Source organism: Actinia tenebrosa, unplaced genomic scaffold (assembly GCF_029948245.1).
Source record: "Actinia tenebrosa isolate PJP-AT-01 unplaced genomic scaffold, QUT_ActTen_1.0 PGA_scaffold15__27_contigs__length_11533743, whole genome shotgun sequence".
NCBI classification, from domain to species: domain Eukaryota; kingdom Metazoa; phylum Cnidaria; class Anthozoa; order Actiniaria; family Actiniidae; genus Actinia; species Actinia tenebrosa.
Genome location: NW_028292575.1, coordinates 8,140,619 through 8,165,816, shown reverse-complemented (window position 1 = coordinate 8,165,816; position 25,198 = coordinate 8,140,619). Strand labels below are relative to the sequence as shown.

Below are 25,198 nucleotides of genomic sequence, written 5' to 3'. Positions count from 1 at the left end.
TTTCAAAAATTACCCTAAAAAAATACTTAGAGATAAATTTTCTTTATTTCTAAGAAAAAAGTAAAGGTCTAGTGAAATGGTTGAATTCCTTTTTTTCCAAGTGGAGTTAACTTTAATATTGCTATGTACAAAAAGTTTATTTGGGTTTTAGGAAGATTAGATGCCATAATCGCTTTTTATGAATGGAAGGACTGAGCAAGGAGGTGACGTCTAGTTATTAATCATCTTGTCAATCAAATACTGATTTGCAGATGCTGTATTTGTAGATACCAGGTCTCTAAACTATACGCACTGACGGGGATGGCAGGGTGATTTGCAGGGAAGCCTCAGGACACTAAGATAACAAGTTAGCCTCAATAGTTAAAGATACAAGAAGGGAAGGTGGAAAAAAAGGCGGAAAAGATGCAAATGACAAGAGCAAATGGAAAAGCAAATGGAGAAATGGAATGAAAACGAGAAATAATTATATGAAATGGGAAAAACAACAATAACATGGGACAACTTTGCAGTTTTTCCAAGAAATAAGCAATATCAGTGAGTCATGATCAGCTATCACGATCGGATTTTAGTATTTCAATGCATCTTCCCTGCCCAATTAATGACAGGATTGTGTAGAGGGTAATCGAATTGATAAGATAATTTACAAGACTGCTTGATCAACTGTACCCTGGGTGCCAGAGGCCGTGCGGGGCTTGGGGGCGAGAGAGAGACATATAACTGTATAACTGAACCGAATACTCGGAGACCACTCCATCAGACGTCAGACGTTTATTTCACACCTCAACAATGATATCGTTTCCATTAATTCTTATTTATCAAATATGTACAATATATTACTCATATACTAATGAGTTGTTTAATTCCAGCAATATACACTGCTCATAATTTATCTAGCATGCAGAATGACACTTAAAAAGGGGTGTGAAGGATGGTAAGGTCCTCCCCCCTAAATGTATCACTACACAAGCTGTATCCTGTGCATAATCAATAGGTCGTTTGCATGATGGAGTTATTTGAGTCCACTACCAGACTCCCTTGCACGCTTTCTTTTGTTCAGTTAATTAGCACCAATTGTCTTACTATTCTCAAGAGGGAATACAAATTTAAATAAGAAAGAAAATTCGCGAAGCATCTTGGTAGTGGAAGTCAAATGACGCTATCATGCAAACGGCCTATGGCACATATATTTATAGTATGTTTGCTGGGAGTCATCACAAAACAAGTTCACCTTGTTCCCGTGCATATACGCATCAAAAAGTTCCAAAAGTTAATAGTCCCTTTTCTCATTCCGTAAATACCGCTGTGTTTTAAGACTGAAGACTCATCTCCGCAGGCTTAGCCTCGCTTAAGAGTAAATCATTTGCAAATGTCAACTTTAATGTAAAGAATGTGCAGCTTGAACAATACCAATGTTTTGAAATCCCACGGACTTTTAATGGTATCTGTGAATAGCTGACTTATAAACGAGGCTAAACCTATTCAAATGTAGTCTTCAAAAACAGAGGTATGCATTGAATGTGAAACTGGTGTATTTCTTTTAGGTCTATTTGATAAAAGTCATGCACTTCTGCTCTCGTGAAACATTCCCCAGTTGAATGCAATCAAAAAAGAGATGAAAAATAAATATTTCATGATGACCCCAAACCAGCACAACGAACCTCGACAAGTGAATATCAGGGCCCGGCTGTACGAAGGGCGGATTGTGCTACTTGACGGATAAATCTTATCCAGTGGATAAATTTATTTGATATATTTATTGACAGCATCGACCTATCCAAAGACCAGGATTTATCCGTCGGATGGCGCTATCCATCCATCCTTCGTACAACCGGGCACAGTTCTTATACCAACGCGAATAGGTTCTTTCAGATCAACAGACCTGATAATTCATATGTACAACAAAATGTCTTGTAATTCTAATTCGAGCTAACTGATTAACGTTAATGGACTGGTAGTTTTTCCCCGTCCGATAACTTATTATGCCTTGATTTTATCTATTTACTTGACTGCTTAATAGGCTTAGACTAAAGCAATTAGACCTCTTTTGGGGGTTCGGGTCTTATTTTTAAATATCATCTAGAATGAAGCTCAAATGACTGTGTGTATTCTACCCACACAGGGTACCCAGCGACTTGTGGGCCAGCTGGACCAAAGGTAGGTGGGTATAGAAAAATGAAAGAGAGGGAGTCATTAGACACCCAGGGGTCGGTCTCCTAGTAGGCTCCTTTGGTTCGTCACGCAACATAGGGAGAGAAGCGTTGCGTGACGACACAAAGAAAGTCTTAGTCCACCAGGTTTCTAACAGTAAATCATATGACTGAACTAATACATCATGATCGTATATCAGCATGTGTGTATAACAACTATAGAGTACATTTCTTAATGTAATTGAAAGCGGGTTGAGTCCAGATTTGGAATGTTTTATGTAACGAGTTCATTCATTCATTCGATACACAAGAAACTCCACGCCTGAAACTGGCCCCGATTCTCAAAAGTTAGATAGGGACTGGGCCTATATCCTTCCCAGTCTCAAAGAGCACTAGCTCTCCATGGATCACGTGTTTAGATAGAAACTGACGTACTACTGTAGATCGATTAGAGAGAACCTAAAGTTCGAAGAGAAAATATCAGATCTCTCTAAATGTGAACCTAACTAGCGTTTTATCAATCTTTTTTAAACAAAATACAAAAATAATTTACAACACTTTATACAACTTATTTTTATCACCTCTCTTAAAGTTTTGTCAAAAAAATATAGGAAACTATTTTGAATTAGAAAAAAAAAAAAATTAAAGTAGTCACAAAATTTGCCACTCTACAGTCACTAATTTCAAAACATTAAAAAACAACCTACAATTTCACTCTATTTCTTATGGACTTTCTCCTACTTTACCCTTCTCTCTATCGTAATTAAACTCACAATAAATCACACACGCCACATCAAAGCTCACAAAACCACAAATCAGAGAGCATGTCCCAAGGAACTAAATCTCTTTACCTGGGACGTAATGTTTTTCCCATTTTGGACTTTTTGTCATTCTTTGGAGAATAGGATTCTTTGAGTTGTGTTTATTTTCATGCGTCTTCTCGTGTGCAACCGTTAGTCACAGAAATGATACGCTATGGAATGCAACGTTGTCTGAAATATGAAAACATTACACCCAAGGTAAAGAGGCCTATTCCCTCACATTTTTAAGTTAACCTAAAAATACAAGAACTCGAGCCAAAACTAGCCTCATCGCACGTTCAGCAAATCACACTAGTTATCACACTAGTTCATTTATCCGGGGGAAAACTTGGCCACACTAAAACACGAAATACTGAACTAAGACAACAAACTACACACCTATTAAATGAACTGAAAGCTAAGAAACTCGTACCAGACACTCCACATCAATTAAATATATATAAAAAACTAACTCACTGAGCACTAGCTAAATAAATTTATCCACACACTCGGCAATTGTCAAACAATTCTAACAAAAATAAACTCTCCAGTTTGACGTTTCTGTATGATATGGAAGACGTGTATCGTTCAACAAGAGTACCTTACATAGTATACCGAAGAACAAATGTCGATTGGGCCCAAACGATAGGACTTTCGCATTCTACTTTGCAATACAAAAGGATTATCCATTTGCTTGCACTGATAGAACGTCATCTACGATCTTCGGTGGAATTTTTACCACATGAAATATCCTTTAGTCGTAGTGAAACCTCGCCCTGTAGAAAACTACATAAATGGAGGAAAGTGTTTTACCCTTTGGAAGGCTGATTGATAACATCCGGTATTATATATACTATAACAGGCGGACAGACCTTATGGTATATTGACCATAACCAATGGTTAATGGAATGCAAGACCAAAGATGGGACTGATAAGATAATTAAGACAGTACATTATACATACAATCGTCTATATGCTATATACATGTAATACTACTTCATAGAAGCAAGCACTTGTTTAGGTACTAACCACAGGGCCAATATATAGCTACACCTAGTTATTGTAGAGGTACACACGGGGTGGACGTCAAAAGTGCCTGTCCCTTGAATACAGAATACCTCCCCGTATCTTGGGCGACGGAGATTCTCAAATGGTCTCATTTAATACCACTGCAAAATCCACTTTAGCAGTGCCAAATTAAGAAAGTAAAGATGGTACTAGTTGGCAATTGCTAGAAATGCAGCGGCATTTGAATCAAAGGGGTAAACTCCTGTCGGGTTTGGAACTTGCGCCATCACTAAAACAAGCTAAGTACATTATAAATTAATCCAACTTCTTACGTAACTACTAGATAGTATTTCCAACACATTACTTTATATATCTATGTCACTTATCGGTCTCAGACGATGGACTCTCTGTGCTTGAACCATCAGATGAACTAGACGAGGAGTTGCGATTCTCGGGCTTCGTTTCTGATTTTTTCATCGACTGGATCAGCTCCGGTGACAGCGCACGCCGAAGAAGAGGTGATCCAGGACGTTGAGATTGAGTGATTGCAGTGAACTGAGGTGAGTTGGACGTCCCCCTGATTGTAAGTGGAGATGTGCTTCGTGGAGGGTGTGATGATGTAGGGGACGGGGTTCTTGCCAGGGGGGACACAGGCACATGTGTTGATGATTTTCTTCTTGGTGAGTGGTTTGTTCGTAATTTAGGTATTAATCCATGTAATGATGCTGTAACATATAAGCAAGAGGAACAAAGGTTTCAAAAGTTGTAATCATTCTACTTCATGGGAATTACTGCTATTTTCATGAACATGCGAACTCGGTAGCTGCAAGCTGAACGCTGAAATTTGTTTTTTTCGCTGCCGTCAATCAAAACTAATCAGTCGGTACCTTTTATATTATGACTGGCGACACTGAAAAAAAAATCACAACTACAGAGTTTGCATGTTAATGAAAATAGCAGTCATATTGACAAGTCGATGCGATCTTGTTCCCAGAGCCGTTATTTCTTACTGAATATACTCGACTCGAGCAGAAATGACTTCGTCGAGTAGAAACAAACTATTTTTTTGACCATAAATAAATTATTTCGTCGAAAGATTCATGTCGATGCGCTTTCGATGGGCATGCTCAATACGTCAACACTTGTGCCGTCATAACATGTAAGGTGACACGAGTGAAAAACGTCTGCGCATTCTCTGAATCCGAATGCAAATTACTCAAAACATATGTAAATTTGACTTTCAAACATGTCTGATAAATAGCGCAGCGCACTGATTCTAAAAATAGCTTAAAGATTCGGACAAACAACATTGCATTCTGTTTAACCGCTACGAGGATTATACGAACCGATTTTATTATTTTTATTTAAAGTTACAATAATAACCCATGTAAACTAAGATCAACTGCTATCGGCTGTGAAAATTCTCTGCTGAAAGTAAACTTGTAAGTTTGTTTGTCCGAATTTCGGCTTTGTCTTCGTTTTTATGACATCACGGCTGCGCTGCGCTATTGGACTTCACGAAATGCCAAAACTTAGTGTCCATGCTTGAAACTTAAGGGTAATTCTTTCATATTGTGTTTGTTAATACGGTATCTTGGTCTGACAAAAGTACACTCGCGAAAATTTTGCATACTTGGAGAAAACAGATATTTATTTTCTCACTCGAACTCTTCAAAATTCTTAGAAAACGTGCTGAAATGCACGCATGCGCAAACGTTTTTCTCTAGTGTCAAGTACGGTAAATAAAATCACAAACCAACCTGGCCTTCCTAAGGACAGCGCCTTCGGGGAACTTGGCGACGAAGGATCACTACTCAACGAAGACGACGATGAATTGTCCGATACGGCCCGAAAGTCAAACGAAGGGGAAACGAATTTTGGCGAACTGGGTCGTCCAGATTTCGCTTCCATGGAAGTCATTCTCTTTAAGGAGCTACTTCGCCGGAGCCCTGAGCCCGGCGAGTGGCTACTACGCCGTCCAAACCTCTTCCAGAATGGCCGGTGCTTCGGTGTTTTGTCCATCGAATCAGGTGTTGATGGGGGGTTTGTAGGAGAAACGGAGTTCTTTCTTGCTTTTCGAGTAGGTCTTTTCCTTACTCGTTTGATCGCTGATGGAATTCGTTTTCTTCCACCGGTTTTGATGGTTGTTTTTGACAATTCGGTTGAGTTTAGCTTTACTTTGTTACCACCTCCTAGGATTAGCTCGACCACTTGTCGATGTGTCAGTCCTGTAACGGGCTGAAAATACACAACGTTACTGGTATCTTGAGTTCTGATCAAGAGTCTTCTTGACATGGAGCATGCCGTAGGTGATAGTGGGGGTAGGGGTAAGGATGAGGGGTAGTCTTGTTATGGGATGAACATTTAGCAAAGGCCTTTTCTGAGTTCGATAAACAGGATGCATTGTGGTCTAGATTCGGTACAAACAACACCATATAAGGCATGATGTTTGTACCGAAGTTAGACCACAATGCACCATGTTCGCTGTCTCAGAAAAGGTCTCATGAGGTCGAGTGGACCAAACGTTTTAGTCAAAACAAGTCAAGTTTCAGTCAAACAAGTTTCTATCCTAGTAGGATATAACTTATAGACTAGTAGTAGTTCATCCAATCAGAACGCAGCATTGATGACAGACCACTATTTGAATTTTACTTAACAAATATAGACTAACACAGGATATAGAGGAACAGGATATAGACTAACAAAGGATATAGAGGAACAGGATATAGACCAACACAGGATATAGAGAACAGGATATAGACCAACACAGAACAAGGGGTGAGGGATAGCATCTTTATATCCAATGGGACAGCCTGTCTAACACTAGAGTCACCAGACTCTTACATACCCCAACTCTTGTGAACAGTCTTATAGATCCACGATGGACTGGGATAAGGGCGAGGTTAATGATAGTTTAAGGATTGATTGTATAAATACCTCATCATTGACGTGTGTCACGAGATCACCTGGTCGTAACCCAGACTCGAACGCCGCGCTGCCATGATCCACTCCCTGCAATCACAGCAAACCAATGGGTTCATTTCCAAACCAATAACCTTTATCTCATTTATCGCATTAGCGAGACATTTTCAAATTTTTGTTTTATCAGACGGAGTGAAGGGTTCATAAACAAATTTCTCATATCAATACCAACAAAACTGTGAATTTTAGACGGTCCATAATTCGAAGATGTGAATTTTATGCCAGCAAGTGTTGCCATTGTTGCCTGGTCACGTACATTTCCTTGTAAGATTCTATGATATCAATCACTTAAATATTCCATAGTTGAAGTGCAATCTCTATGAAACCTGGCAATCTTAATAATATCGACGTAAAAAACTGAATGTGAATTTTTCTAGTAAAACCAGTTTTTTAAAATGTCACGCTAGCCGGTGAAAAAGGTCTAGACCCCTTGCACTAAATCCTGAGAGAATTTTTTCTGGGGGACAAAACAATGGATGTGTTTTGCATAAGAAAATACGGCCTATTGTGTCAATTCAAGTCTCAAGTATCAATGCAAGGTCTATTATATAGAAAATAATTTTTTTAAATGTGGGTTAGGGGGAGTGAAGGAGGAAGAGAAAGAGGCGGAGTACTTACCGAGACAAGATGGTGTACTGTAAAATAATCGGTATCTCCATAGTACACTCGAATAGCTTGTAGCGTAAACCCATAACCACGTGGTCCTTTCTCTATCACGATTGGTGGACGCAGACACATAGAAAAGGTACTAGTACGTCGTTTTCTGGGGGAGGCAGGCGGGGTGCTGTCATGCCGAGGAGAACCGGGTGGACTTTCCAAGTTAATACGTTTAAGTTTGTAATTATCCTCACCTCCTAGTATATGAAAAAAAAATATGGAAAGTTAGACAGAGGATTAATGAGAAATTGAGTTGCAAGTTTACTTGTTGTCTGAGGCAAGTGGTATTGCCCAAGTAACTTGAGAACAATCTGTTATTGAGAGATTTGTATAGAGGCTTTGCACCATCACATGATGGCAGCCATGACAGTTGGCAGGAACAATTGAATCTTGTCCATCTTAGTTACATATTAAAGTATTCATTTAAGGAAACATTTAAGCTTCTTGTGTGCATAAGCTTACGCAACAACTTATCTGCACACAGCTTGTCGCTCTGCGTGCGAGATCCGCGCTATTTTTTCAATGTCTGACTCGTCCAATCAGCTCACCTGGCAATTGTAACTTTGGCACCGATGGCTTTGCTCGCATGGCATCCGGCGGAAGTGACTGAGTTCGATGCAGCGCTACACGGAGATCCAACGGTTTATGTTCCTTGGTAGGCATCTCAAGGCTTGGACGAACTTCACTGGGTCCATCCAGGGACATAGTTGTCAACAGTGGAGTGAATCTTGTAACTGAAGTCTTTTTACGCATCCTGACGGTGGGAGGTGTGGGGGGCGATTCTGGTGAGCTGGTCTTATGAGCTGGCGATGTTGGGGAGCTAAGAGAAATGAATCGTTTTTAAAAGTTAAGTACACTCATAGTTGGTTTAATAGTGATTTTGACTTAAGTACAAACTACCTAGACTTCCATAGTGTTGTTGTCTCGCAACCTAGTGAAACGTTGCGTGACGAACCTAAGGACGCCTGTGTAGGAGATAACAAACATTACGGCCTTTTATAATGAGTGTTGAATATTCTGTGATCTCGATTAAAGTGTTAACAGTCCCTCTTTGCTGCTTGACTCGTCACCACTCCCCGCACGGCAAAGTTAGGGGAAAAAGTCAACTCGACTGAGTTAGGAGGGAAAGGAGGGCGGTTAACAGTCAAGATCTCAATTCTTCGATCAACAAAAGATTTCTCATTAGCATCCATTGTTAACGGCACCAAAATGGCCGCCATGCTTTTGTCTTTTGACTCTCTTGTGAATGCTTGCAACCCATCAATAGGCTTTCATATTTATTCTGCATTGGTCTTTCCGAGGTCTCACGGAAAACTGGTAACGAGTAGGACGCGCGCTGAATCTTGGGGATGTTTTAGGAGACACCGTTTCTCAATATGGCGGAGAGCTTAGCAAACTCTTTCGGAACAGACCGAAAACCAAAGTGAATGTGACGCGAAAACAAAAACCTGTAAAACGAAAAAGTTAAATGGTGTCCCTTAAGACAGCCCGCGTCCAACTGACGTTACCAGTTCTTGCGCAACCTCGGAAAGACCAAAAGGTAACCAATAAATTAATACTTACTCGAATATAAGAGGAGAGATAGCATGTCTACTTGGCTCCATATCGTACCCGCTATCGCTACGAGGACGTATTCTCGGGGACCCCGGTTCCTCATCATGCCGTGCTAGCACATCGTGTTCTTCGTGTCCTCGTCGTCGAATCATCGGTGGAGAGCTATCAGAGCGCTTCCTTTGCAAGATGGGAGATGATCTTTTGTCATGGTTGGACTTGGGGCTTGTGGATTCTGGAGGTGATGGTATGGGCGAGGAAATGATTCGTGAATATCGCGGGGAGCAGGTGGAAAAGTTGTAAAAATCTGGAATGTCATCGTAATCATCGTCATCATTGTCCGTCTCAAAACTATGGTTGTAACGGTCAGATCTCGCTGCAAGATAAAAGATATGGATTTTTTAACCTAAGATGTCTAAGTTTGCTTTTGTATTCAAGCAGCAAGTGGGACAACCTCAAAGCAATCCTTGCAATCCATCAATACTTACTATCGAAGTAACTTGTGTCGTCTTCACCATCCAACTGAGGAATGAATTCTGCCTTTTGTCTCAACAAAGCAAACCAGTTAACGCCATCAAAGAAAGGATGTTCCTTCACGTCAATGGCACCTACAATTAATAACCTTTTTGTGAGGAATACGCTGTTTAATGATGGCCAAACTATAATAAATTATGGTAATAGCAATGAACTGGCAAATGACAGTAAAGTGCTGTAAGAGTGCAAAGTATGTCAAAATAGAGTGGTTTTTGTACGAGTGGGAAACACTAGCATGACTGTGAAAAGCTCGGTGTCGTACGGGTACCTTGCCGCAACCGTGATGTTTTCTAGAATTTTGATTTGCTGGTTTGTTTCTTAGGAGATGTAATTGGTCTGTCAGTTTCGTGACCTTGGCGTGACCTTGGCGTGACCGTCTCCGCGCCGTGTTCATGACATGTTTCAGGTATTTGATTGGATGGAGAGTAACTTCTGGCGCAATGTGATTGGTCGGCGTGTCTTGCCGTGTCTCGTCCTCGTTCGTGCGGGTGAGCTTTTCACAGTGATACGAAAACTGCTCTACGTTCAATACCTACCAACACTACCCAGCCTGTTAGCTGGATCTTGTTCTAACAGTCGCTTAATCATGTCCTGCGCTTCTTCTTCGGGTGCTTCTTCACCTTCAGGCCATTCTATATCACCTATAATTACAACAACAACCATCAGTCAATATTACTACTCACTTCTATATTTGCCCTTGGACTAGACAATAATTACTTAGTTACCTTTTGTGTATGAGAATATATATGAAATATATATTTGTACTGCGGTTGTAATGTACCAAATTGAGCAGATCCTCGCAGTATATGAAGCAATTTATGCAGCTGCAGCTTGAAAGACTCAGAAAAAGTTTTGAGTCTAGTTACCTTGGTTACAATTTTTCACATAGTTAGCCAGAAAACATTGTACAGGACTGTTCTTTTGATAAGGTCAACGTACGGTATATGGCACCGCATAATATACAACACCGTACTGTATACGGCACCGCACGGTATACGTCACATCACGGCACATCCGTACATAATGTTTTGACAATAAGACGTAATTTTCTCTGGAAATCAGAAAAGGCAACCTCCATACTAACCACTTAGTGTATGTGCAAACAGCTCTTCAGGTGTGTCACCGTAGAATGGAGGAACACCAACCAAGAACTCATAGAGAATGATCCCCATTGACCACCAATCTACCGCACGGCCATAACCTTGGGTTAGGATCACCTCGGGTGCAAGGTAGTCTGGTGTACCAAACACCTGTTGGTCTGTGAACTGCTGATTGTCTCGGTCCATGGAATGTTCGTACATGCGGGTCGTGCCTAGGGAAAGAAGAAAAGTGTCGATACAGGAGCTAAAAGGATGAAGACAAAATGAAAAAGAGTGCATCGGAGGTGTGCGAAAAAAATACCAAAAAAACAAAACAAAACAAAACAAATTATAGAAGGAAAAAAAACAAAAAAACAAACAAACAAACAAAAAACCAACAACACACAAACAAAACAGGACTGTTAAGCATGGAGTGATGTGCTTGGTCTGGGGATGTAATCGATAAGTTTCACCACTTTGTTTTTAACATTTTAGACCTAAACCTGCCTTCTCATACGCAACAATTAAACAAATGAATAAGTCTTGAGAATGACAAGTGGTAATGGAAAACACAGCACACGAAATTAACGCTCGCAAACTGGCAAAATGCAAGTGAAATTTTGTATTTAGCGAGTGACAAAAAATTTAACTAGCTAAGTTTTGCGAGTATGACCACAGTCTTGAAATTGAAGGACTGAAAAGTTTAGAACCTGCATCAAGTAACGTTTGTTATTTAGTCAGTAGTAAGGCGGGGATAGAGTTAATAAACGTGATTGTAGTATTACTTACTGTTCATGAGTCCAATCTTTGAAAGTCCAAAGTCTGTTAGCTTGATGTGCCCCAAGGAAGTAATAAGCAAACTGGATGGAAAATGACAGAATAAATCATCTATTTTAGAACTGAAACATTGTCGGACAGAGATCTGATTGGAGATCATGGGCGATCTGAGACTATAAGGAATTTTTGAGCTTTCAGTTTCCTGGCTTAAATCTTAAAAATCTCATTTCTAACTCAAAGGGCATGCTTCATATTCCAATCTAAAAGGAAACTACGTTGTTCGGCTGTGAATACATTAAATTTTCAGCGTTCTACTCGGTCTTGGATTTCAGATTTCACTGAGATCTCTATATAAAGGTTCAAACGCTAGGGCGAGGTTTTGCATTAGAATTCAAGACCTGGGGCGCGGCCCGAGGTCTTGAATTCTAATGCAAAACCTCGCCCTAGCGTTTGAACTGGTTTAAAATATCAACTAAGCCCTAAATTCCATTGTTTAGATGCAAAACACGAAATACTAAATTATAATGAATTCAGAGAGGTAGATTACTGTTGCTTTGTTCTTTTGGAAATAGAGTGCTTACAATACATCCGTGTAATTAAAAACCTATCCCGGGTTTATGATTCAGCCCCGTTCTCCCCTGTTGATATCAATTCCGCCCCCGGCTTTAAGAATCTGGGTTTTCCGAAGAATTTAAGAGCCTATTTCAAACAATGGATTTAGGGTGTGGTTGATTTTTTATATACTAGAGGGCTTACTTGTCTGGTTTGATGTCCCGATGAACTATGCCATAGCTATGAAGGTATTCTACTGCAAGGACTGTCTCAGCGAAGTACATGCTATGGAAAAAAAATTACACATTTAGCTAATCATCTAGTTTAAAGTGCATGAAAATAATTCAAAATATGCTTCTGAGACCCAGACAGTTCCAGGAACGGGCACGCATTTACGTGCTATGACTGTCGATAAAATTACAGCAGTCCTAGTTGGCAATGTGAATAATGGAAGTCAAAAAGCAACCTGATCTGGAAGTTTTCTTTGACGCTGAAGCATAAAAGTACTTAGTTTACAGCATAACAATTGTAATTACCGTGCTAAATCTACAGGAAGAGCTCCAATGTTCTTGAGAAGAGAAGCACAGTCTCCGCCTTCTACATACTCCATCACCATACACAGGTGTTTCTATATGACACATGAATACTGAGTAAATAACTACATACTCCATCACCATACACAGGTGTTTCTATATGACAAATGAATACTGAGTGAATAACTACATACTCCATCACCATACACAGGTGTTTCTAGATGACACATGAATACTGAGTAAATAACTACATACTCCATCACCATACACAGGTGTTTCTATATGACAAATGAATACTGAGTGAATAACTACATACTCCATCACCATACACAGGTGTTTCTAGATGACACATGAATACTGAGTAAATAACTACATACTCCATCACCATACACAGGTGTTTCTAGATGACACATGAATACTGAGTAAATGACTACATACTCTATCACCATACACAGGTGTTTTCTAGATGACACATGAATACTGAATAAATGACTACATACTCCATCACCATACACAGGTGTTTCTAGATGACACATGAATACTGAGTAAATAACTACATACTCCATCACCATACACAGGTGTTTCTATGACACATGGATACAGAGTAAATAACTACATACTCCATCACCATACACAGGTGTTACTATATGACACATGAATACTGATCGTCATCAATTCTGCCCACATCCAAGATATGCTTTATTTGCTTGTCATGCGCAAACATGGTCGGATCCAGGGGGGGCAGGGGGTTTGCACCCCTCCCTGGGTTAACTTAGTGCACAGTTCCCCTTCCTGAAAAAATTCCTTGATCCGCCCCTGACAAAGTTTTCAGTATAGGGGGCTCTGTGCAAAATTAAAAAAATATTTTTTTCTCACGAATCATTGAGCATTATGCATGAAGTCTCAAACTGAAACCTTTGTGCATGACAAGCGAAGTGTATCTCAGAAGTGGGCTGTTATCTGGTCATCTACCTATGTATCCATTCCCCCACCCACCCAGTCATCTATCTGTCTGTCTGTCCATTGAATAGTAATTCTATTCTATTAGTTTACCTTTGTCTCAAAGCAGCACCACAGTCCCACTACAAATGGATTCTCAGCAAACGTCAATATATCACGCTCAGCAAATACTTGTTCAACCTAAAAGAATCATATTGAGGTAAATTTAATAGCTAATTTACCAGACCCTGAATCAAGCTCTAATTTGATTCAAGTCAGGGCATAGCTAACTCACAGACCCAATTGGAATCAGTTTAGTGTGTTGGGATTTGCATCAAATTAAGGGAGAGACCCAACAAACTCCATTCACATGATACCAAGTCCAGGAATCAACCACTCGCATGTGATACCAAGTCCAGGAATCAACCACTCACATGTGATACCAAGTCCAGGAATCAACCACTCACATGTGATACCAAGTCCAGGAATCAACCACTCACATGTGATACCAAGTCCAGGAATCAACCACTCACATGTAATTCTGAGTCAAGGAATCAACCACTCACATGTGATACCAAGTCCAGGAATCAACCACTCACACGTGATACTGAGTCCAGGAATCAACCACTTACATGTGATACCAAGTCTAGGAAGCAACCACTCACATGTAATTCTGAGTCAAGGAATCAACCACTCACATGTGATACCAAGTCCAGGAATCAACCACTCACATGTGATACCAAGTCCAGGAATCAACCACTCACATGTGATACCAAGTCCAGGAATCAACCACTCACACGTGATACCAAGTCCAGGAATCAACCACTCACATGGGATACCAAGTCTAGGAATCAACCACTCACATGTAATTCTGAGTCAAGGAATCAACCACTCACACATGATACTGAGTCCAGGAATCAACCACTTACATGTGATACCAAGTCTAGGAATCAACCACTCACATGTAATTCTGAGTCAAGGAATCAACCACTTACATGTGATACCAAGTCCTGGAATCAACCACTCACATGTGATACCAAGTCCTGGAATCAGTCACTCACATGTGATACTAAGTCCAGGAATCAAAAGTGAGACCCCATCAGTAATGGATGAGTACGCTACCGTTACACCACACTTGATTTCCTGGAATATGAATGTAATTACCTGGTTCTTAAGTAACATAACATGTTTGCTAATCTTCTTCATAGCGAATCGAGTCTCGGTTGCCTTGTGTTTCACAAGATACACAGCACTGGAAAAAAGTGAATTACGATTAGGAAATGGCCATAAACATTAAACGTGAGCAAAAGTTACTATGAATAGCTATTTTAGATATACATCCTTCCAAATGAGAATAACAGGACAAACAATATGGCTGCCATGTTGGTGGACAGGACAACAAATCACGACCAAATCTTATGTTAATTCCATTTAAAATGTTAGCTATATTAGTCCACCTTACCCATAAGCTCCATTACTGATCAGTTTAATGTAGTCAAAGTCGTCTTCTGTGGGCGGTATAGCAGGGTTACTTGGGGTAATAACTTCTTCATTATCTTGTTCATCAATGTTCTCAGAAGGTTCTGGGTCTAGGCCAAGGTGTGCTTTGACATACTTTGTGATATCAAGCTTTTCCTGGATGCCATCCATCTGTCTGCTTTCATTTTCAAGCATATTGTAAAACTCTCCTGGTTTAAATTCCTGATAAACGAAGATATTACGGTTTAAGTTTAAGTGTTACAGTTGAATATATGCTAAACATTCATGTGCAATTTTATCTTTGTAAAGGAATACAGGGTCGTTAATCGTAATGGAAGAAACTGGGTTTATCATCAATAAGTTATCATGCAACAAAAGCAATAACTCAAAGGGGCACTTGGATGAAAACCCCCCAATTTTTGAAAGTCCAAACAATTGAAGTATTTGAGGATAATATGACTCAATTATGACTTTGTAAACATGATTAGTGAAAATTTTAGCCTGGGAGCCACTTGCAGTTGAGAAATTTTAGCTGAATAAAATTGTTAATTTTTATCAGCCACTTTTTACTGTGAAAAAATATGTTGCTTGGCTACTATTGGGGCCATATAGATAAGTTTAACCAAGTTTCAAGGCATTTCCATTTTTCATCGATTTTCATCCAAGTGCCCCTTTAATATTATTATCATCAATCATTCCTCATCAATATTCATCATCATCATCATCATCATCATCATCACCATCATCAAAACCACCATCATCATCACCTTCAGGAAAAAAGGAAAACAAAAAGAACAAACAGAAAGAAAATGCAGAGTTTTTTACACACAACTGTCATTTCTGTGAAGTTTCAATTTCATTTTCTCTATGAATAACATCGCTAGTTCAATGATGTACTTACAAGACATTCCAGTAATCTTGCTGGTCTAGACACTATTACCAACAACTTCCTCATTAGTTTCTCAATAGGTGCTAAGTCAATGTCAGTTTTTTGTCTTGCCTACAAAATAATAAAAGAAATATTTACAGATTAAATTATATGCCTCAGCAGTGGCCTGTTTGTGGTCTGGTCTACTGTAAACAATATGCTACTATGACAAAAATCGCTCAAACTTGGAAGCAGCTGAAACTTCCTAAGAATACTCTTTAAAGGTCCAATAATCACTGTATGAAGTGTTTTCTCGATATTCAGGACGAAAGTATGATATTTTTACGATTATTTTTTGGAGTCTGTGACGTCATACACTCAACATCAAACATTGCTACATATATTTCTTTGTATATAAATCCTTAATTTATTTTATTCCTATGAAGCCCAATGGGTGGCTAATGTGCTTATTTCACATTACTTGTGACTATAATTTATATTTTGGGGTGATTGGGTATTTCTTTCTCCCTTTACTACTGATATTTTGATCATAAACTACAAAGAAATGTATGGAGCGATGTTCGATGTTGAGTGTATGACGTGTATAAACTTCTTAGGAAGTTTCAGCTGAATCCAAGTTTGAGCGATTTTCGTCATAGTAGCACTTTAAATAAAACATTTTCATATTTTGAGCCTAGAGTTTTTCACAACTTTTAGTGCCCCCTTTATTGGACTGGCATTCCCTTCTCAGTAGATCAGTGTCTATACTTTGTGCCTCAACTTTTTTGGTAATTATTTCTGTACTGGCTATTATTTTATCTCCTCTCATCTGACAGCAATAGAGCTATTTTAAAAAAGGTTGAAGGGGCAAACCAGTTGCAAGTCCATAAGGAGCTGTGGACATGCTTCGAAACACAAATAATTTAGTTGTTTTATGTAAGTATTACATGTGTTTTACATGTTTTTTGCTGACCACAAACAACACTAAAAATCTCAACAATAACCTCTTTGTTATTGACAAGAAAAATGAGAAACTACAGTCATTCCAGCTATTCTTAAATCTTGGAATGACCTTTCTCCTATCACTTATCGCCTATTGCTTATCAATCACCTATCACCACTAACCACTTCAACCTTTTTTTAAGCCCCGTTTACACTAGCGATTTTTGCTGCTATTTTTTTGCGATTTTGTCCATAACAAATAATGGTAAAGAATTTACTTGTAAAGTTTTTTTTCAGGATACCAAGATTTTCCTAGACGAATGTCTCTTTTGAAGGATGAGACAAAAGATTTCACATTTCCACAAATTGACACAAAAATTGACACAAAAATTGCAGCAAAAATTGCCGCAAAAATCGCCAGTGTTAACAGGGCTTTAAAATAGAGTACAAACCGTTCCTTTCCCTTTCCCTTATTTTCTCTTATTTATTAAATTAAAGGACTAAAGCTACGAAGCATCAGTTGGAGCTGTTTTTGATGATACAGCAAATGGGAATTAACAGTGGTTCCTCAGGGTGGGCCTTCTTCCAAAGGATTTCCATTGGAATTTAGAAGTTGCTTTTGGCAGAGAGGGAAAAAAGGATACAACCAAAGAACTAAGAAAAAACCCATTGAAGTCTGGGAGTCAAAACACTTGCTTGCTACATGATTTAATCCATCATTTATTAATCAGATATATTGATAGAATCTTACCTCTATTATTAATCTATCCATGTTTTCTGACAGATCATAGAAGTATCTACTGGTAAGGGAATTTTCCTGGGATTGTTTGAGGATGTCACGTGCTGTCTCTACTACCTGTTACAAGTACATAAACAATTGAATTATCAACACCAAGCAAAACTACTTACTAAAATGTTATCTCTTGTTATTTGTTAGCAATACTGTGTTATGACTTAAACACAGATCTGTATCACATCGACAATAGTGTGTACTGTACAAACTATACACACGTAACGAAACCACCTGAATCATAATCGACATGTAAACAAACAACTAGAAATGAGCAAAGCCATAACCATTTAATTAATTCAAATACCTAAAGAAATTAAATTTAATTTAATTAATTAACTTTGTTTATAGAGGATAACACTTGACAGTGTTCAACTGATAAACTTGTGGTCCTCTGTTAACGTCTCTAGTTGATTAGGGATGGGACACCATTAACATGATCATCCAAGCCACATGAAGGTCTGACCATTTGCAGATGTAATAACAAAGGTAGCACCTTCCCCTCAGTTATTTTAAGACCCTGGATGTTGTTCTGGCCGAGGCTTGAACTACAACTTCCTGCACAACAGACCGACGCTCTTACCAAGTGAGCTAGCTAGCCGGGTGGCGGCTACCGGGGAACAGCATACTCATATGAGGCATGGGCCAAGTTACATTGAGTGTCAGAAGAATATAATATCCTGCATTTACCTTGATTGCTATTTTAGAAATGCTTATTAAACAGGCTTCCAAACACACACACACATGCAAATTAGCTTTGGAATCTTTAAACTCTGCCATCCCCTTCCCTCTCCTGCATGGGAAATTCCTTTTTTTTTCTGTGAAAGATTTGGAGAGTTTCATAATCCTAAAAATTTAGAAGTTAAGGATTATAGATTTGTTGTAGTCATTTACCTGATGCCAGACAAAGTTTAATACTCCATCACAACCAAACACACTGCCAAACGTTTCACTGGTATAGTCTTCAACAAAATCCTACAACAAAGAATAAATAAATAAATAAACAAATAAACAAACAAACGAATAATCAAACATACGAATAAATAGGATTTAGCAGTGGCATTTCCACAGAGTGGCTCTTCAGCCACTGAAATTCCAATATTGGAATTTAGAAGTTGATTTTTGAGGAGGGAGGAAAACCAGAGAACCTGAAAAACCCTCGAAGCACAGGAGAGAACCAACAAACCACTCAACTCACATACAACAGCAAGCTCTTCGGGACTCAAACCCAGGTCACATTGATAAGAGGCAAGTGCTCTCTTTGCCACACCACCCATGCTTCCCAAGTAAACTATTTATCTTATCCCAAGAATAGTATTTATTGTCAGTCATCATAGGTTGAGCTATCTTGTTTGATTTTCATCAGCCATTAACTTCAGTTTACTTACATTTAATTTTCCTTCCATTTGCTGTACAGCCTAGAAAAAGAAACAAAGATAAATGTCAATCCACATTAATGTTATCCAATACTACATGTATACTTTAATTAGGAAGTTACAAAAATACCTTATTTTTTGGGGTAAAGTTGTCAGTAGGTGTAGGGTTTTAGGGAGTCTTAATAATGGTAATCGTGTACCTCATGACCAGCCGACATGTGTCGGTCAACTATCACCCAACTGTTGGTTGACAGTCATAATAATAATGAGTGTAAATCCTATAAACAGCGGGGTACAGAGGTTATGTTTGACTTGTGCTTTAGCCTCAAATGTGTGCATGATATATGCTGTTTGTGAAAATAGCAAAATGTAAAGCATGATTCATGGATTTTTGGATTTACTGTTCATTTGGTTATACATTCATGTGATGCATATTGTTTTTACAAATATTGATGCATAAAACTCAAGATGCGTCACTTTGAATGAATTATGACTGACCTTAGGAAATCTTTCTTTGTATAAATTATTAAGTAATTGTAAATCATCTTCTTGTTGTCCTATAGACCTGTGAGGGCTGCAACGAAGGGTATCTAGATTAATAATCTGATTGTATTGAGTGTAAAATATAAAGTTGTTGTTGTTTAATTACCTGAGACTTCTTGAACGTAGTCTTGGTTTAGGTGACCTGCTTCCTTCTTCATCTTGATCACTGTCGGCACTGAAACAAACACATGTACCTTGAAGGTTAATTTCATGTCATGTTCTATTAAAATCAAAAATCAAAATATTAAAACACTTTAACAGTGACATGGTAAGTTGTCTGTAACATAATTATGGTATAACATCACATCAATATATCCGTAATGGTCGACCGACCACGTACAGCTAACTGATACCTTACTGACGATGCAAGTTGATTACAAAATAGCCTGACAGAGGTCTTGTGTTATATTATAAGTGTGCAATAATGTCTCTTTATTGCAATGGAGGTTTGATACACATATGTATCAGGATTTTGGCAATGAACACTAAGAAGGGAGGTATATATTAATGTGAAAGAATTACTGACAGTGATACTCGAAAGTATGACCACATTTAATGCATTTGCATTATTCTGTGCATGATAACAAACAAGCTTTTACACCCGTTGTTTGGTAAAACCAGTGAGCTTCACATCGAAATGTGTTGATCGAATACATAAAAGTTAGAGTGCAAAAGAGTATGGGGACACATTATACTTTTGCATGTCACACTATGAATCACTTACTGTATAAGGAAAGCAGTCTTATGCGGTACATACCTGAAATGCCCTGCTAAGTTGTACTCATCCCCATACATCTGTCCCCACTGAAGTTAAATACAAACAAAAAAGAAAGTTAAGGTCGGGTTAATGAACAATTAACCCTCACAGTCCTTTCTCCAGCCATAAAGAACAATGTTATGGGTACAGACAAGCAATCTGCTGGCAATTATTTCCAGGCAAATGCATCCTATCATCACACAGTGGCATCATACTTGGTACTGATTAGCCCTTGTTGTCTCTCCAAATTTTAACTGATTTAGGCTTTACTCATTTTTACTTAACTTATTAATAAGCTCAGTCATTAAACTTTCAATGACACTTCATGCTTACCTGATGTAAACGTTCTTGGGAAGATGCCAGTGACTATCAAAAGATAATATTGAAAAATAAATAAAAACTTGGACAGTGAGTAAGACCATGGCCCACAGCTGTGAGGGTGACCAATGTCCACTAATCCCCCCCTCCCCCTCCCCACAAAAAAAGTAACAAGTAATATCTGTGTAAAAAATATTCATTTTTTGTGAACATATGTCGAGAAGTGACATTGTGCCCCTCCCCTCCCTCCCCCCAGTTTTTCAAGTCAGGTCCAATTGGTGAAAGGCGAGCACTCTCACGCTACCCCAGCCATGCTTCCCATAAATGTCAATTACAACAATTATTCATGCAAGAAGTGTGTTAAATTTGAACAGTTTAAGTCAACACTAGTTTGAAATCAACTGGCAATGTGTTTTGAACCCTCATTGCATCACTTACAGAATATGAAGAAGAACAAGGAGTGTGGGTTCCATATCCTGATGATGTAAGGGATGCAACAGACCATCTTCTACCTCCACCACTATCAGCCCTGTCACACAAACACAGCATGTCAACCAACCAATTTATACTGTTAAGTCAAGCTAAGAGTATTCAAAATGGGATGATCAAATTGCCATATTTCACTATGACGTCACAGCTTGTTTATATTATAAGAGGGACGGAGTAGTGAAGAATGATAAGAATTTGGACTCATTTTATTTTTCACAGCTAAATCGATAGGTCTGATATGTCTGGATTTCAAACAATTTATAAACCAGTGTTTATCCTACGATATGAATATATTTTTTCTAAGTCCTAAAAAAACACAACTTTTCACGGTTTTCTTCCCAATTGTTGGTATTTTTACAGCTAAAACAAAAAACTATTTCATGTGACATTATAATAAAATAAGGCAATCACTGTGAAAGAAATAAAAAATCATTGATAATAATTATGACCATATCTAAAGACAGTTAGTATGATGATCTTACTTTCTAACATTGGAGAACAGGAAGTGATTTGAATTTAAACCAGGTGAAGGAAATCCAGGGCTTCCTACTGGGCTATCAGAACCTTGCATGGGAAAAAATGAAAAAATGTTTTAAACAAACTATATTATTAGTGAATAATAATTATTCAATGATATATTATAATAAATAATAATTAATTTATGATTATTGTATTTTAACTAATTAATAATAAATAAAAGTTAATAATATTGTTATAATAAAAACTGTGACAAAATGATATTATTAGTGAATAATAATTATTCAATTATATATTATAATAAATAATAATTAATTTATGATTATTGTATTTTAAATTATCAATAATTATTAAAAGTCAATAATACTGTTACGATAAATACTGTGAAAAAAACGATATTATTAGAGAATAATTATTCAATTATATATTATAATAAATAATAATTAATTTATTAGTATTGTATTTTAAATAATTATCAATTATTAAAAGTTAATAACAACCATGGAGATAATGTTAATTACAATAACAACACTAACACATCTTTTACACCACAACAATTGTACCACAACAATTGTTTCCGATTGGTTGATTAGTTGTCAATTATAATGTAAATGACAATCATTATTTACAAAATTATTTACAAAAACGTGAGACATTTAAAAGCAATAGAAGCTCAATATTATGGCATTTAATTATATATTATACAGGTAGGGAAGTGTTATAATACAAGTGCTTTAAATCAAAATGAATAAAAACTGAGTGACATCCTATAGCTCAATATTCTGGTATATGAATTGTTAATAATAGATCGAAGTGTTATAATTAGCTGTTCCAAGGTAAATGGAGAAAATGGGTCAAGTTGACATTGCAGTGCATTGTGAGATTGTCTTAGGGGAAATTTTTTCAAGATTGCATCTACTTCGTTCCCCAAAAACAGTCCCAAAATGCACTGGAAATCCAACTTGACCCATGTCAGCTAGTCTTTTAATCAACATTGGAATGGTTATAATCGAAGTCCTTAATATTTACAGTTTGAATTTATCAAAGTTAAGAAGCACCATGTCATGCTTTAAGGGTTTTTACAAGCATAATTTGACGTTAGGAAAATTATCAATAAGAAGATTGTTTGACTGCATGATTTTTGAATCAAAGTACACATGGCATACACAAAGACTTACTAAAAAAGGCTTGAGACCCCTGGGGGAGGGGTGACTGAGCCCTTTGGGATTTTGAGCAATTAGAAGTAGTACCTATAAAGCTTTTGGTTTGCTTTCGTCCTCCAATGTTACAAGTGCTGGAAAATAAGAAAACAAATCAAAGAACCATAAATAATAATATAATATAATATATATAACATACATGAATTGTTATTGCTGTTCTGAAGTAATATATTACTTGTTATACTAATAATATATTATAATAATACAGCTTCTCATTAATCCCATATAGGTAACTGCCCAATTATTTTCTTAATTGGACAGGTCTTGTTGGTATGGGATTAATAAGGCAGCTATATAATTAATAGTTAATGGGATTTCATGCTCCCCAATCAAGAAATAATTAGACTTGAAAAACTCCTCTGACTGCCAAATTGGACTTGGCCTACGGCCTCATCCAATTTTGGAAGTCCTTGGAATTTTCCTCTTCCAATTATTTCTTAATTGGACAGCATGGAGTCCTATTACATATACTTATTATGAACCATTATTATTAAATATGAAGTATACAAAACCGTAAATCATAACATATATAAAGTATAGCACGCTCTGATTGGTTAATTGCCAATGATGCACCCATGACTGAGTCTTATGGAGTGCATGCTGACATAACCCAAAAGAGCATGGAATGAACAGTATTTATAAGCCATACCTTAAACGTCTACTCAGATCTCCCTGAAAAGAAAAGTAAAAACAATATAACAAACTTTTCCCATTAAAACTTTTCCATCCTAGTTTACGTTAAACATAAGTAGTGTATTTTATAGTCTACTGACAGTGATTTGAATTAATTCATTACACTCTGTCAATGCTATTTTTGTTACCCCCCCCCCCCCCCCCCCCGCTCCCCCCCTTAGGCAATACAGTTACTTTACCCCATTTAAACTTTTCCATCTTTATGTTAAATATAAGTTGTGTATTACTGTATATAGTCTATACTGACAGTGATCTGAACTAACTCATCACAATCTGTCAATGCTTTTTTTCTTTCCTCCCCTCCCCCCTTAGGCAATTGCTTACTATCAATCACGTGACTTTTTGGAGTAACTAGGGAATGTTAAGTCAAAACATGTCAAAATAAGTCCTCAAACTATAGTATTTGACTATTTCTACAACATGAAACCAGAAAACAAGAGATCAAAACGACCTCCAGGATTCTACAAGCCATTAAAAATGCAGCTATAACTGGAAGTGACATCAATGATTGAAAGCAAACCGTACAGTAAATTTGGTAACATTACCCCATTAACAATGTATGTTAAGCATAAGTAGTGCATTTGCTTGTCTATACTGCCGGTAAACTGAGTTGACTCATATTGTAGTCTCCTATGCAGCGGCTATTAGTGTCATCACGCCAAGCTCACACATTGCGTGATGAAACTAATAGCAGCTGCGTAGTAGACTACTCATACTGTAGCTCTTAAGTTTTTCCTTAGGCTATACTCTTTGACCTTTCATGGCAATAAACACTTAATATATAATCTGCAATAAGAAAGCCTGTATATAGACAAACAGATATAGATTGACTTCTTATACTCTTTCATTCACATTATAATTTTCTTTTATCCTTTAGGCTATGTAAAGACGACGCAGATTATGAAGATATTAAAAACTATAAGATATTAATATTATGAAGATATTAAAAATATTAGTACATGCATTAATATTTTCAGAACTTACAATTACAGCATGCCAAGCAAAGCTCTATATACAACTAGCTGTCATTAAACTAACCACACAGATACTGTACCATACTGTTTCATTTCTAGTACTCTTTTTGTCCCTTAGGTAATATTTATTTCACTTAAACCTTAATATATCCCTTCATCTTGTTTTGTCTGCACTAATATGTTATTATTACAGCATATATTTACAACCAAGCTTTTAGCCATTTTGACTGAGTTCATCATCAGGGATATGTACAGGAAAAAAAAGAAAAAAAGAATGGGAAACTATTTGACTGTAAAGCCATAATAATGTAACACTGTTTGTGTGTAACAATGTGTATAAATAAAAAAACAATTCAAAATCCCTTAGCACAGCCATGCTAATAGAATGGAAAATTATTTTAGTGCTTAAATCTCCAAAAACGTTCTTTGACAATTGAATTTTGGTAGAAGAATATCTTCATGCAATCTCTTAAAAATAGTTCATTTTGAAAATGTATCAGTCAAGTATGTAATAATAAGTCATGTGAAGTGATGTGTATAAATTTGGATGCCACAATCTTGGACAAAAAGAGTTGAGAATTTTTCATCCAACCATGAAATAGTAGAATTTCCCTTATTTAAAAAAATATCGTCCGTACCCCCTCTCCCCCAGGACAATGTTGGTCCCAGTAGGTAAAGCAGCCCTGTATCCCTTGACACAACATTGTTTAGAG

The 25,198-nt window shown here is 37.5% G+C and overlaps 1 protein-coding gene across 3 annotated transcripts in view; it reads right to left on the bottom strand.

The window, feature by feature from the left end:
* Positions 1–753: 753 nt before the first annotated feature.
* LOC116303398 (microtubule-associated serine/threonine-protein kinase 2) overlaps positions 754–25,198 on the bottom strand; it is a 44,903-nt gene continuing 20,458 nt past the window's right edge. For 2 of the 3 annotated variants that reach the window (XM_031712917.2, XM_031712919.2), the window contains exons 3-29: positions 23,468–23,490; positions 22,777–22,892; positions 21,604–21,685; positions 21,071–21,161; positions 20,648–20,680; positions 20,315–20,361; positions 19,664–19,732; positions 19,513–19,588; positions 19,027–19,056; positions 18,533–18,613; positions 17,600–17,704; positions 15,940–16,038; positions 15,022–15,260; positions 14,724–14,811; positions 13,674–13,760; positions 12,624–12,715; positions 12,292–12,372; positions 11,548–11,618; positions 10,764–10,991; positions 10,216–10,320; positions 9,634–9,753; positions 9,158–9,521; positions 8,143–8,414; positions 7,556–7,791; positions 6,893–6,967; positions 5,716–6,193; positions 754–4,680 (exon numbers count right to left, since the gene is read on the bottom strand). In XM_031712917.2, coding sequence (XP_031568777.2) covers positions 4,334–4,680; positions 5,716–6,193; positions 6,893–6,967; positions 7,556–7,791; positions 8,143–8,414; positions 9,158–9,521; positions 9,634–9,753; positions 10,216–10,320; positions 10,764–10,991; positions 11,548–11,618; positions 12,292–12,372; positions 12,624–12,715; positions 13,674–13,760; positions 14,724–14,811; positions 15,022–15,260; positions 15,940–16,038; positions 17,600–17,704; positions 18,533–18,613; positions 19,027–19,056; positions 19,513–19,588; positions 19,664–19,732; positions 20,315–20,361; positions 20,648–20,680; positions 21,071–21,161; positions 21,604–21,685; positions 22,777–22,892; positions 23,468–23,490 — 3,735 coding nt within the window. In that variant the 3' untranslated portion in view covers positions 754–4,333. The remainder of the gene's footprint in view (positions 4,681–5,715; positions 6,194–6,892; positions 6,968–7,555; positions 7,792–8,142; positions 8,415–9,157; positions 9,522–9,633; positions 9,754–10,215; positions 10,321–10,763; positions 10,992–11,547; positions 11,619–12,291; positions 12,373–12,623; positions 12,716–13,673; positions 13,761–14,723; positions 14,812–15,021; positions 15,261–15,939; positions 16,039–17,599; positions 17,705–18,532; positions 18,614–19,026; positions 19,057–19,512; positions 19,589–19,663; positions 19,733–20,314; positions 20,362–20,647; positions 20,681–21,070; positions 21,162–21,603; positions 21,686–22,776; positions 22,893–23,467; positions 23,491–25,198) is intronic. The other variant, XM_031712918.2, reaches the window with a different exon arrangement.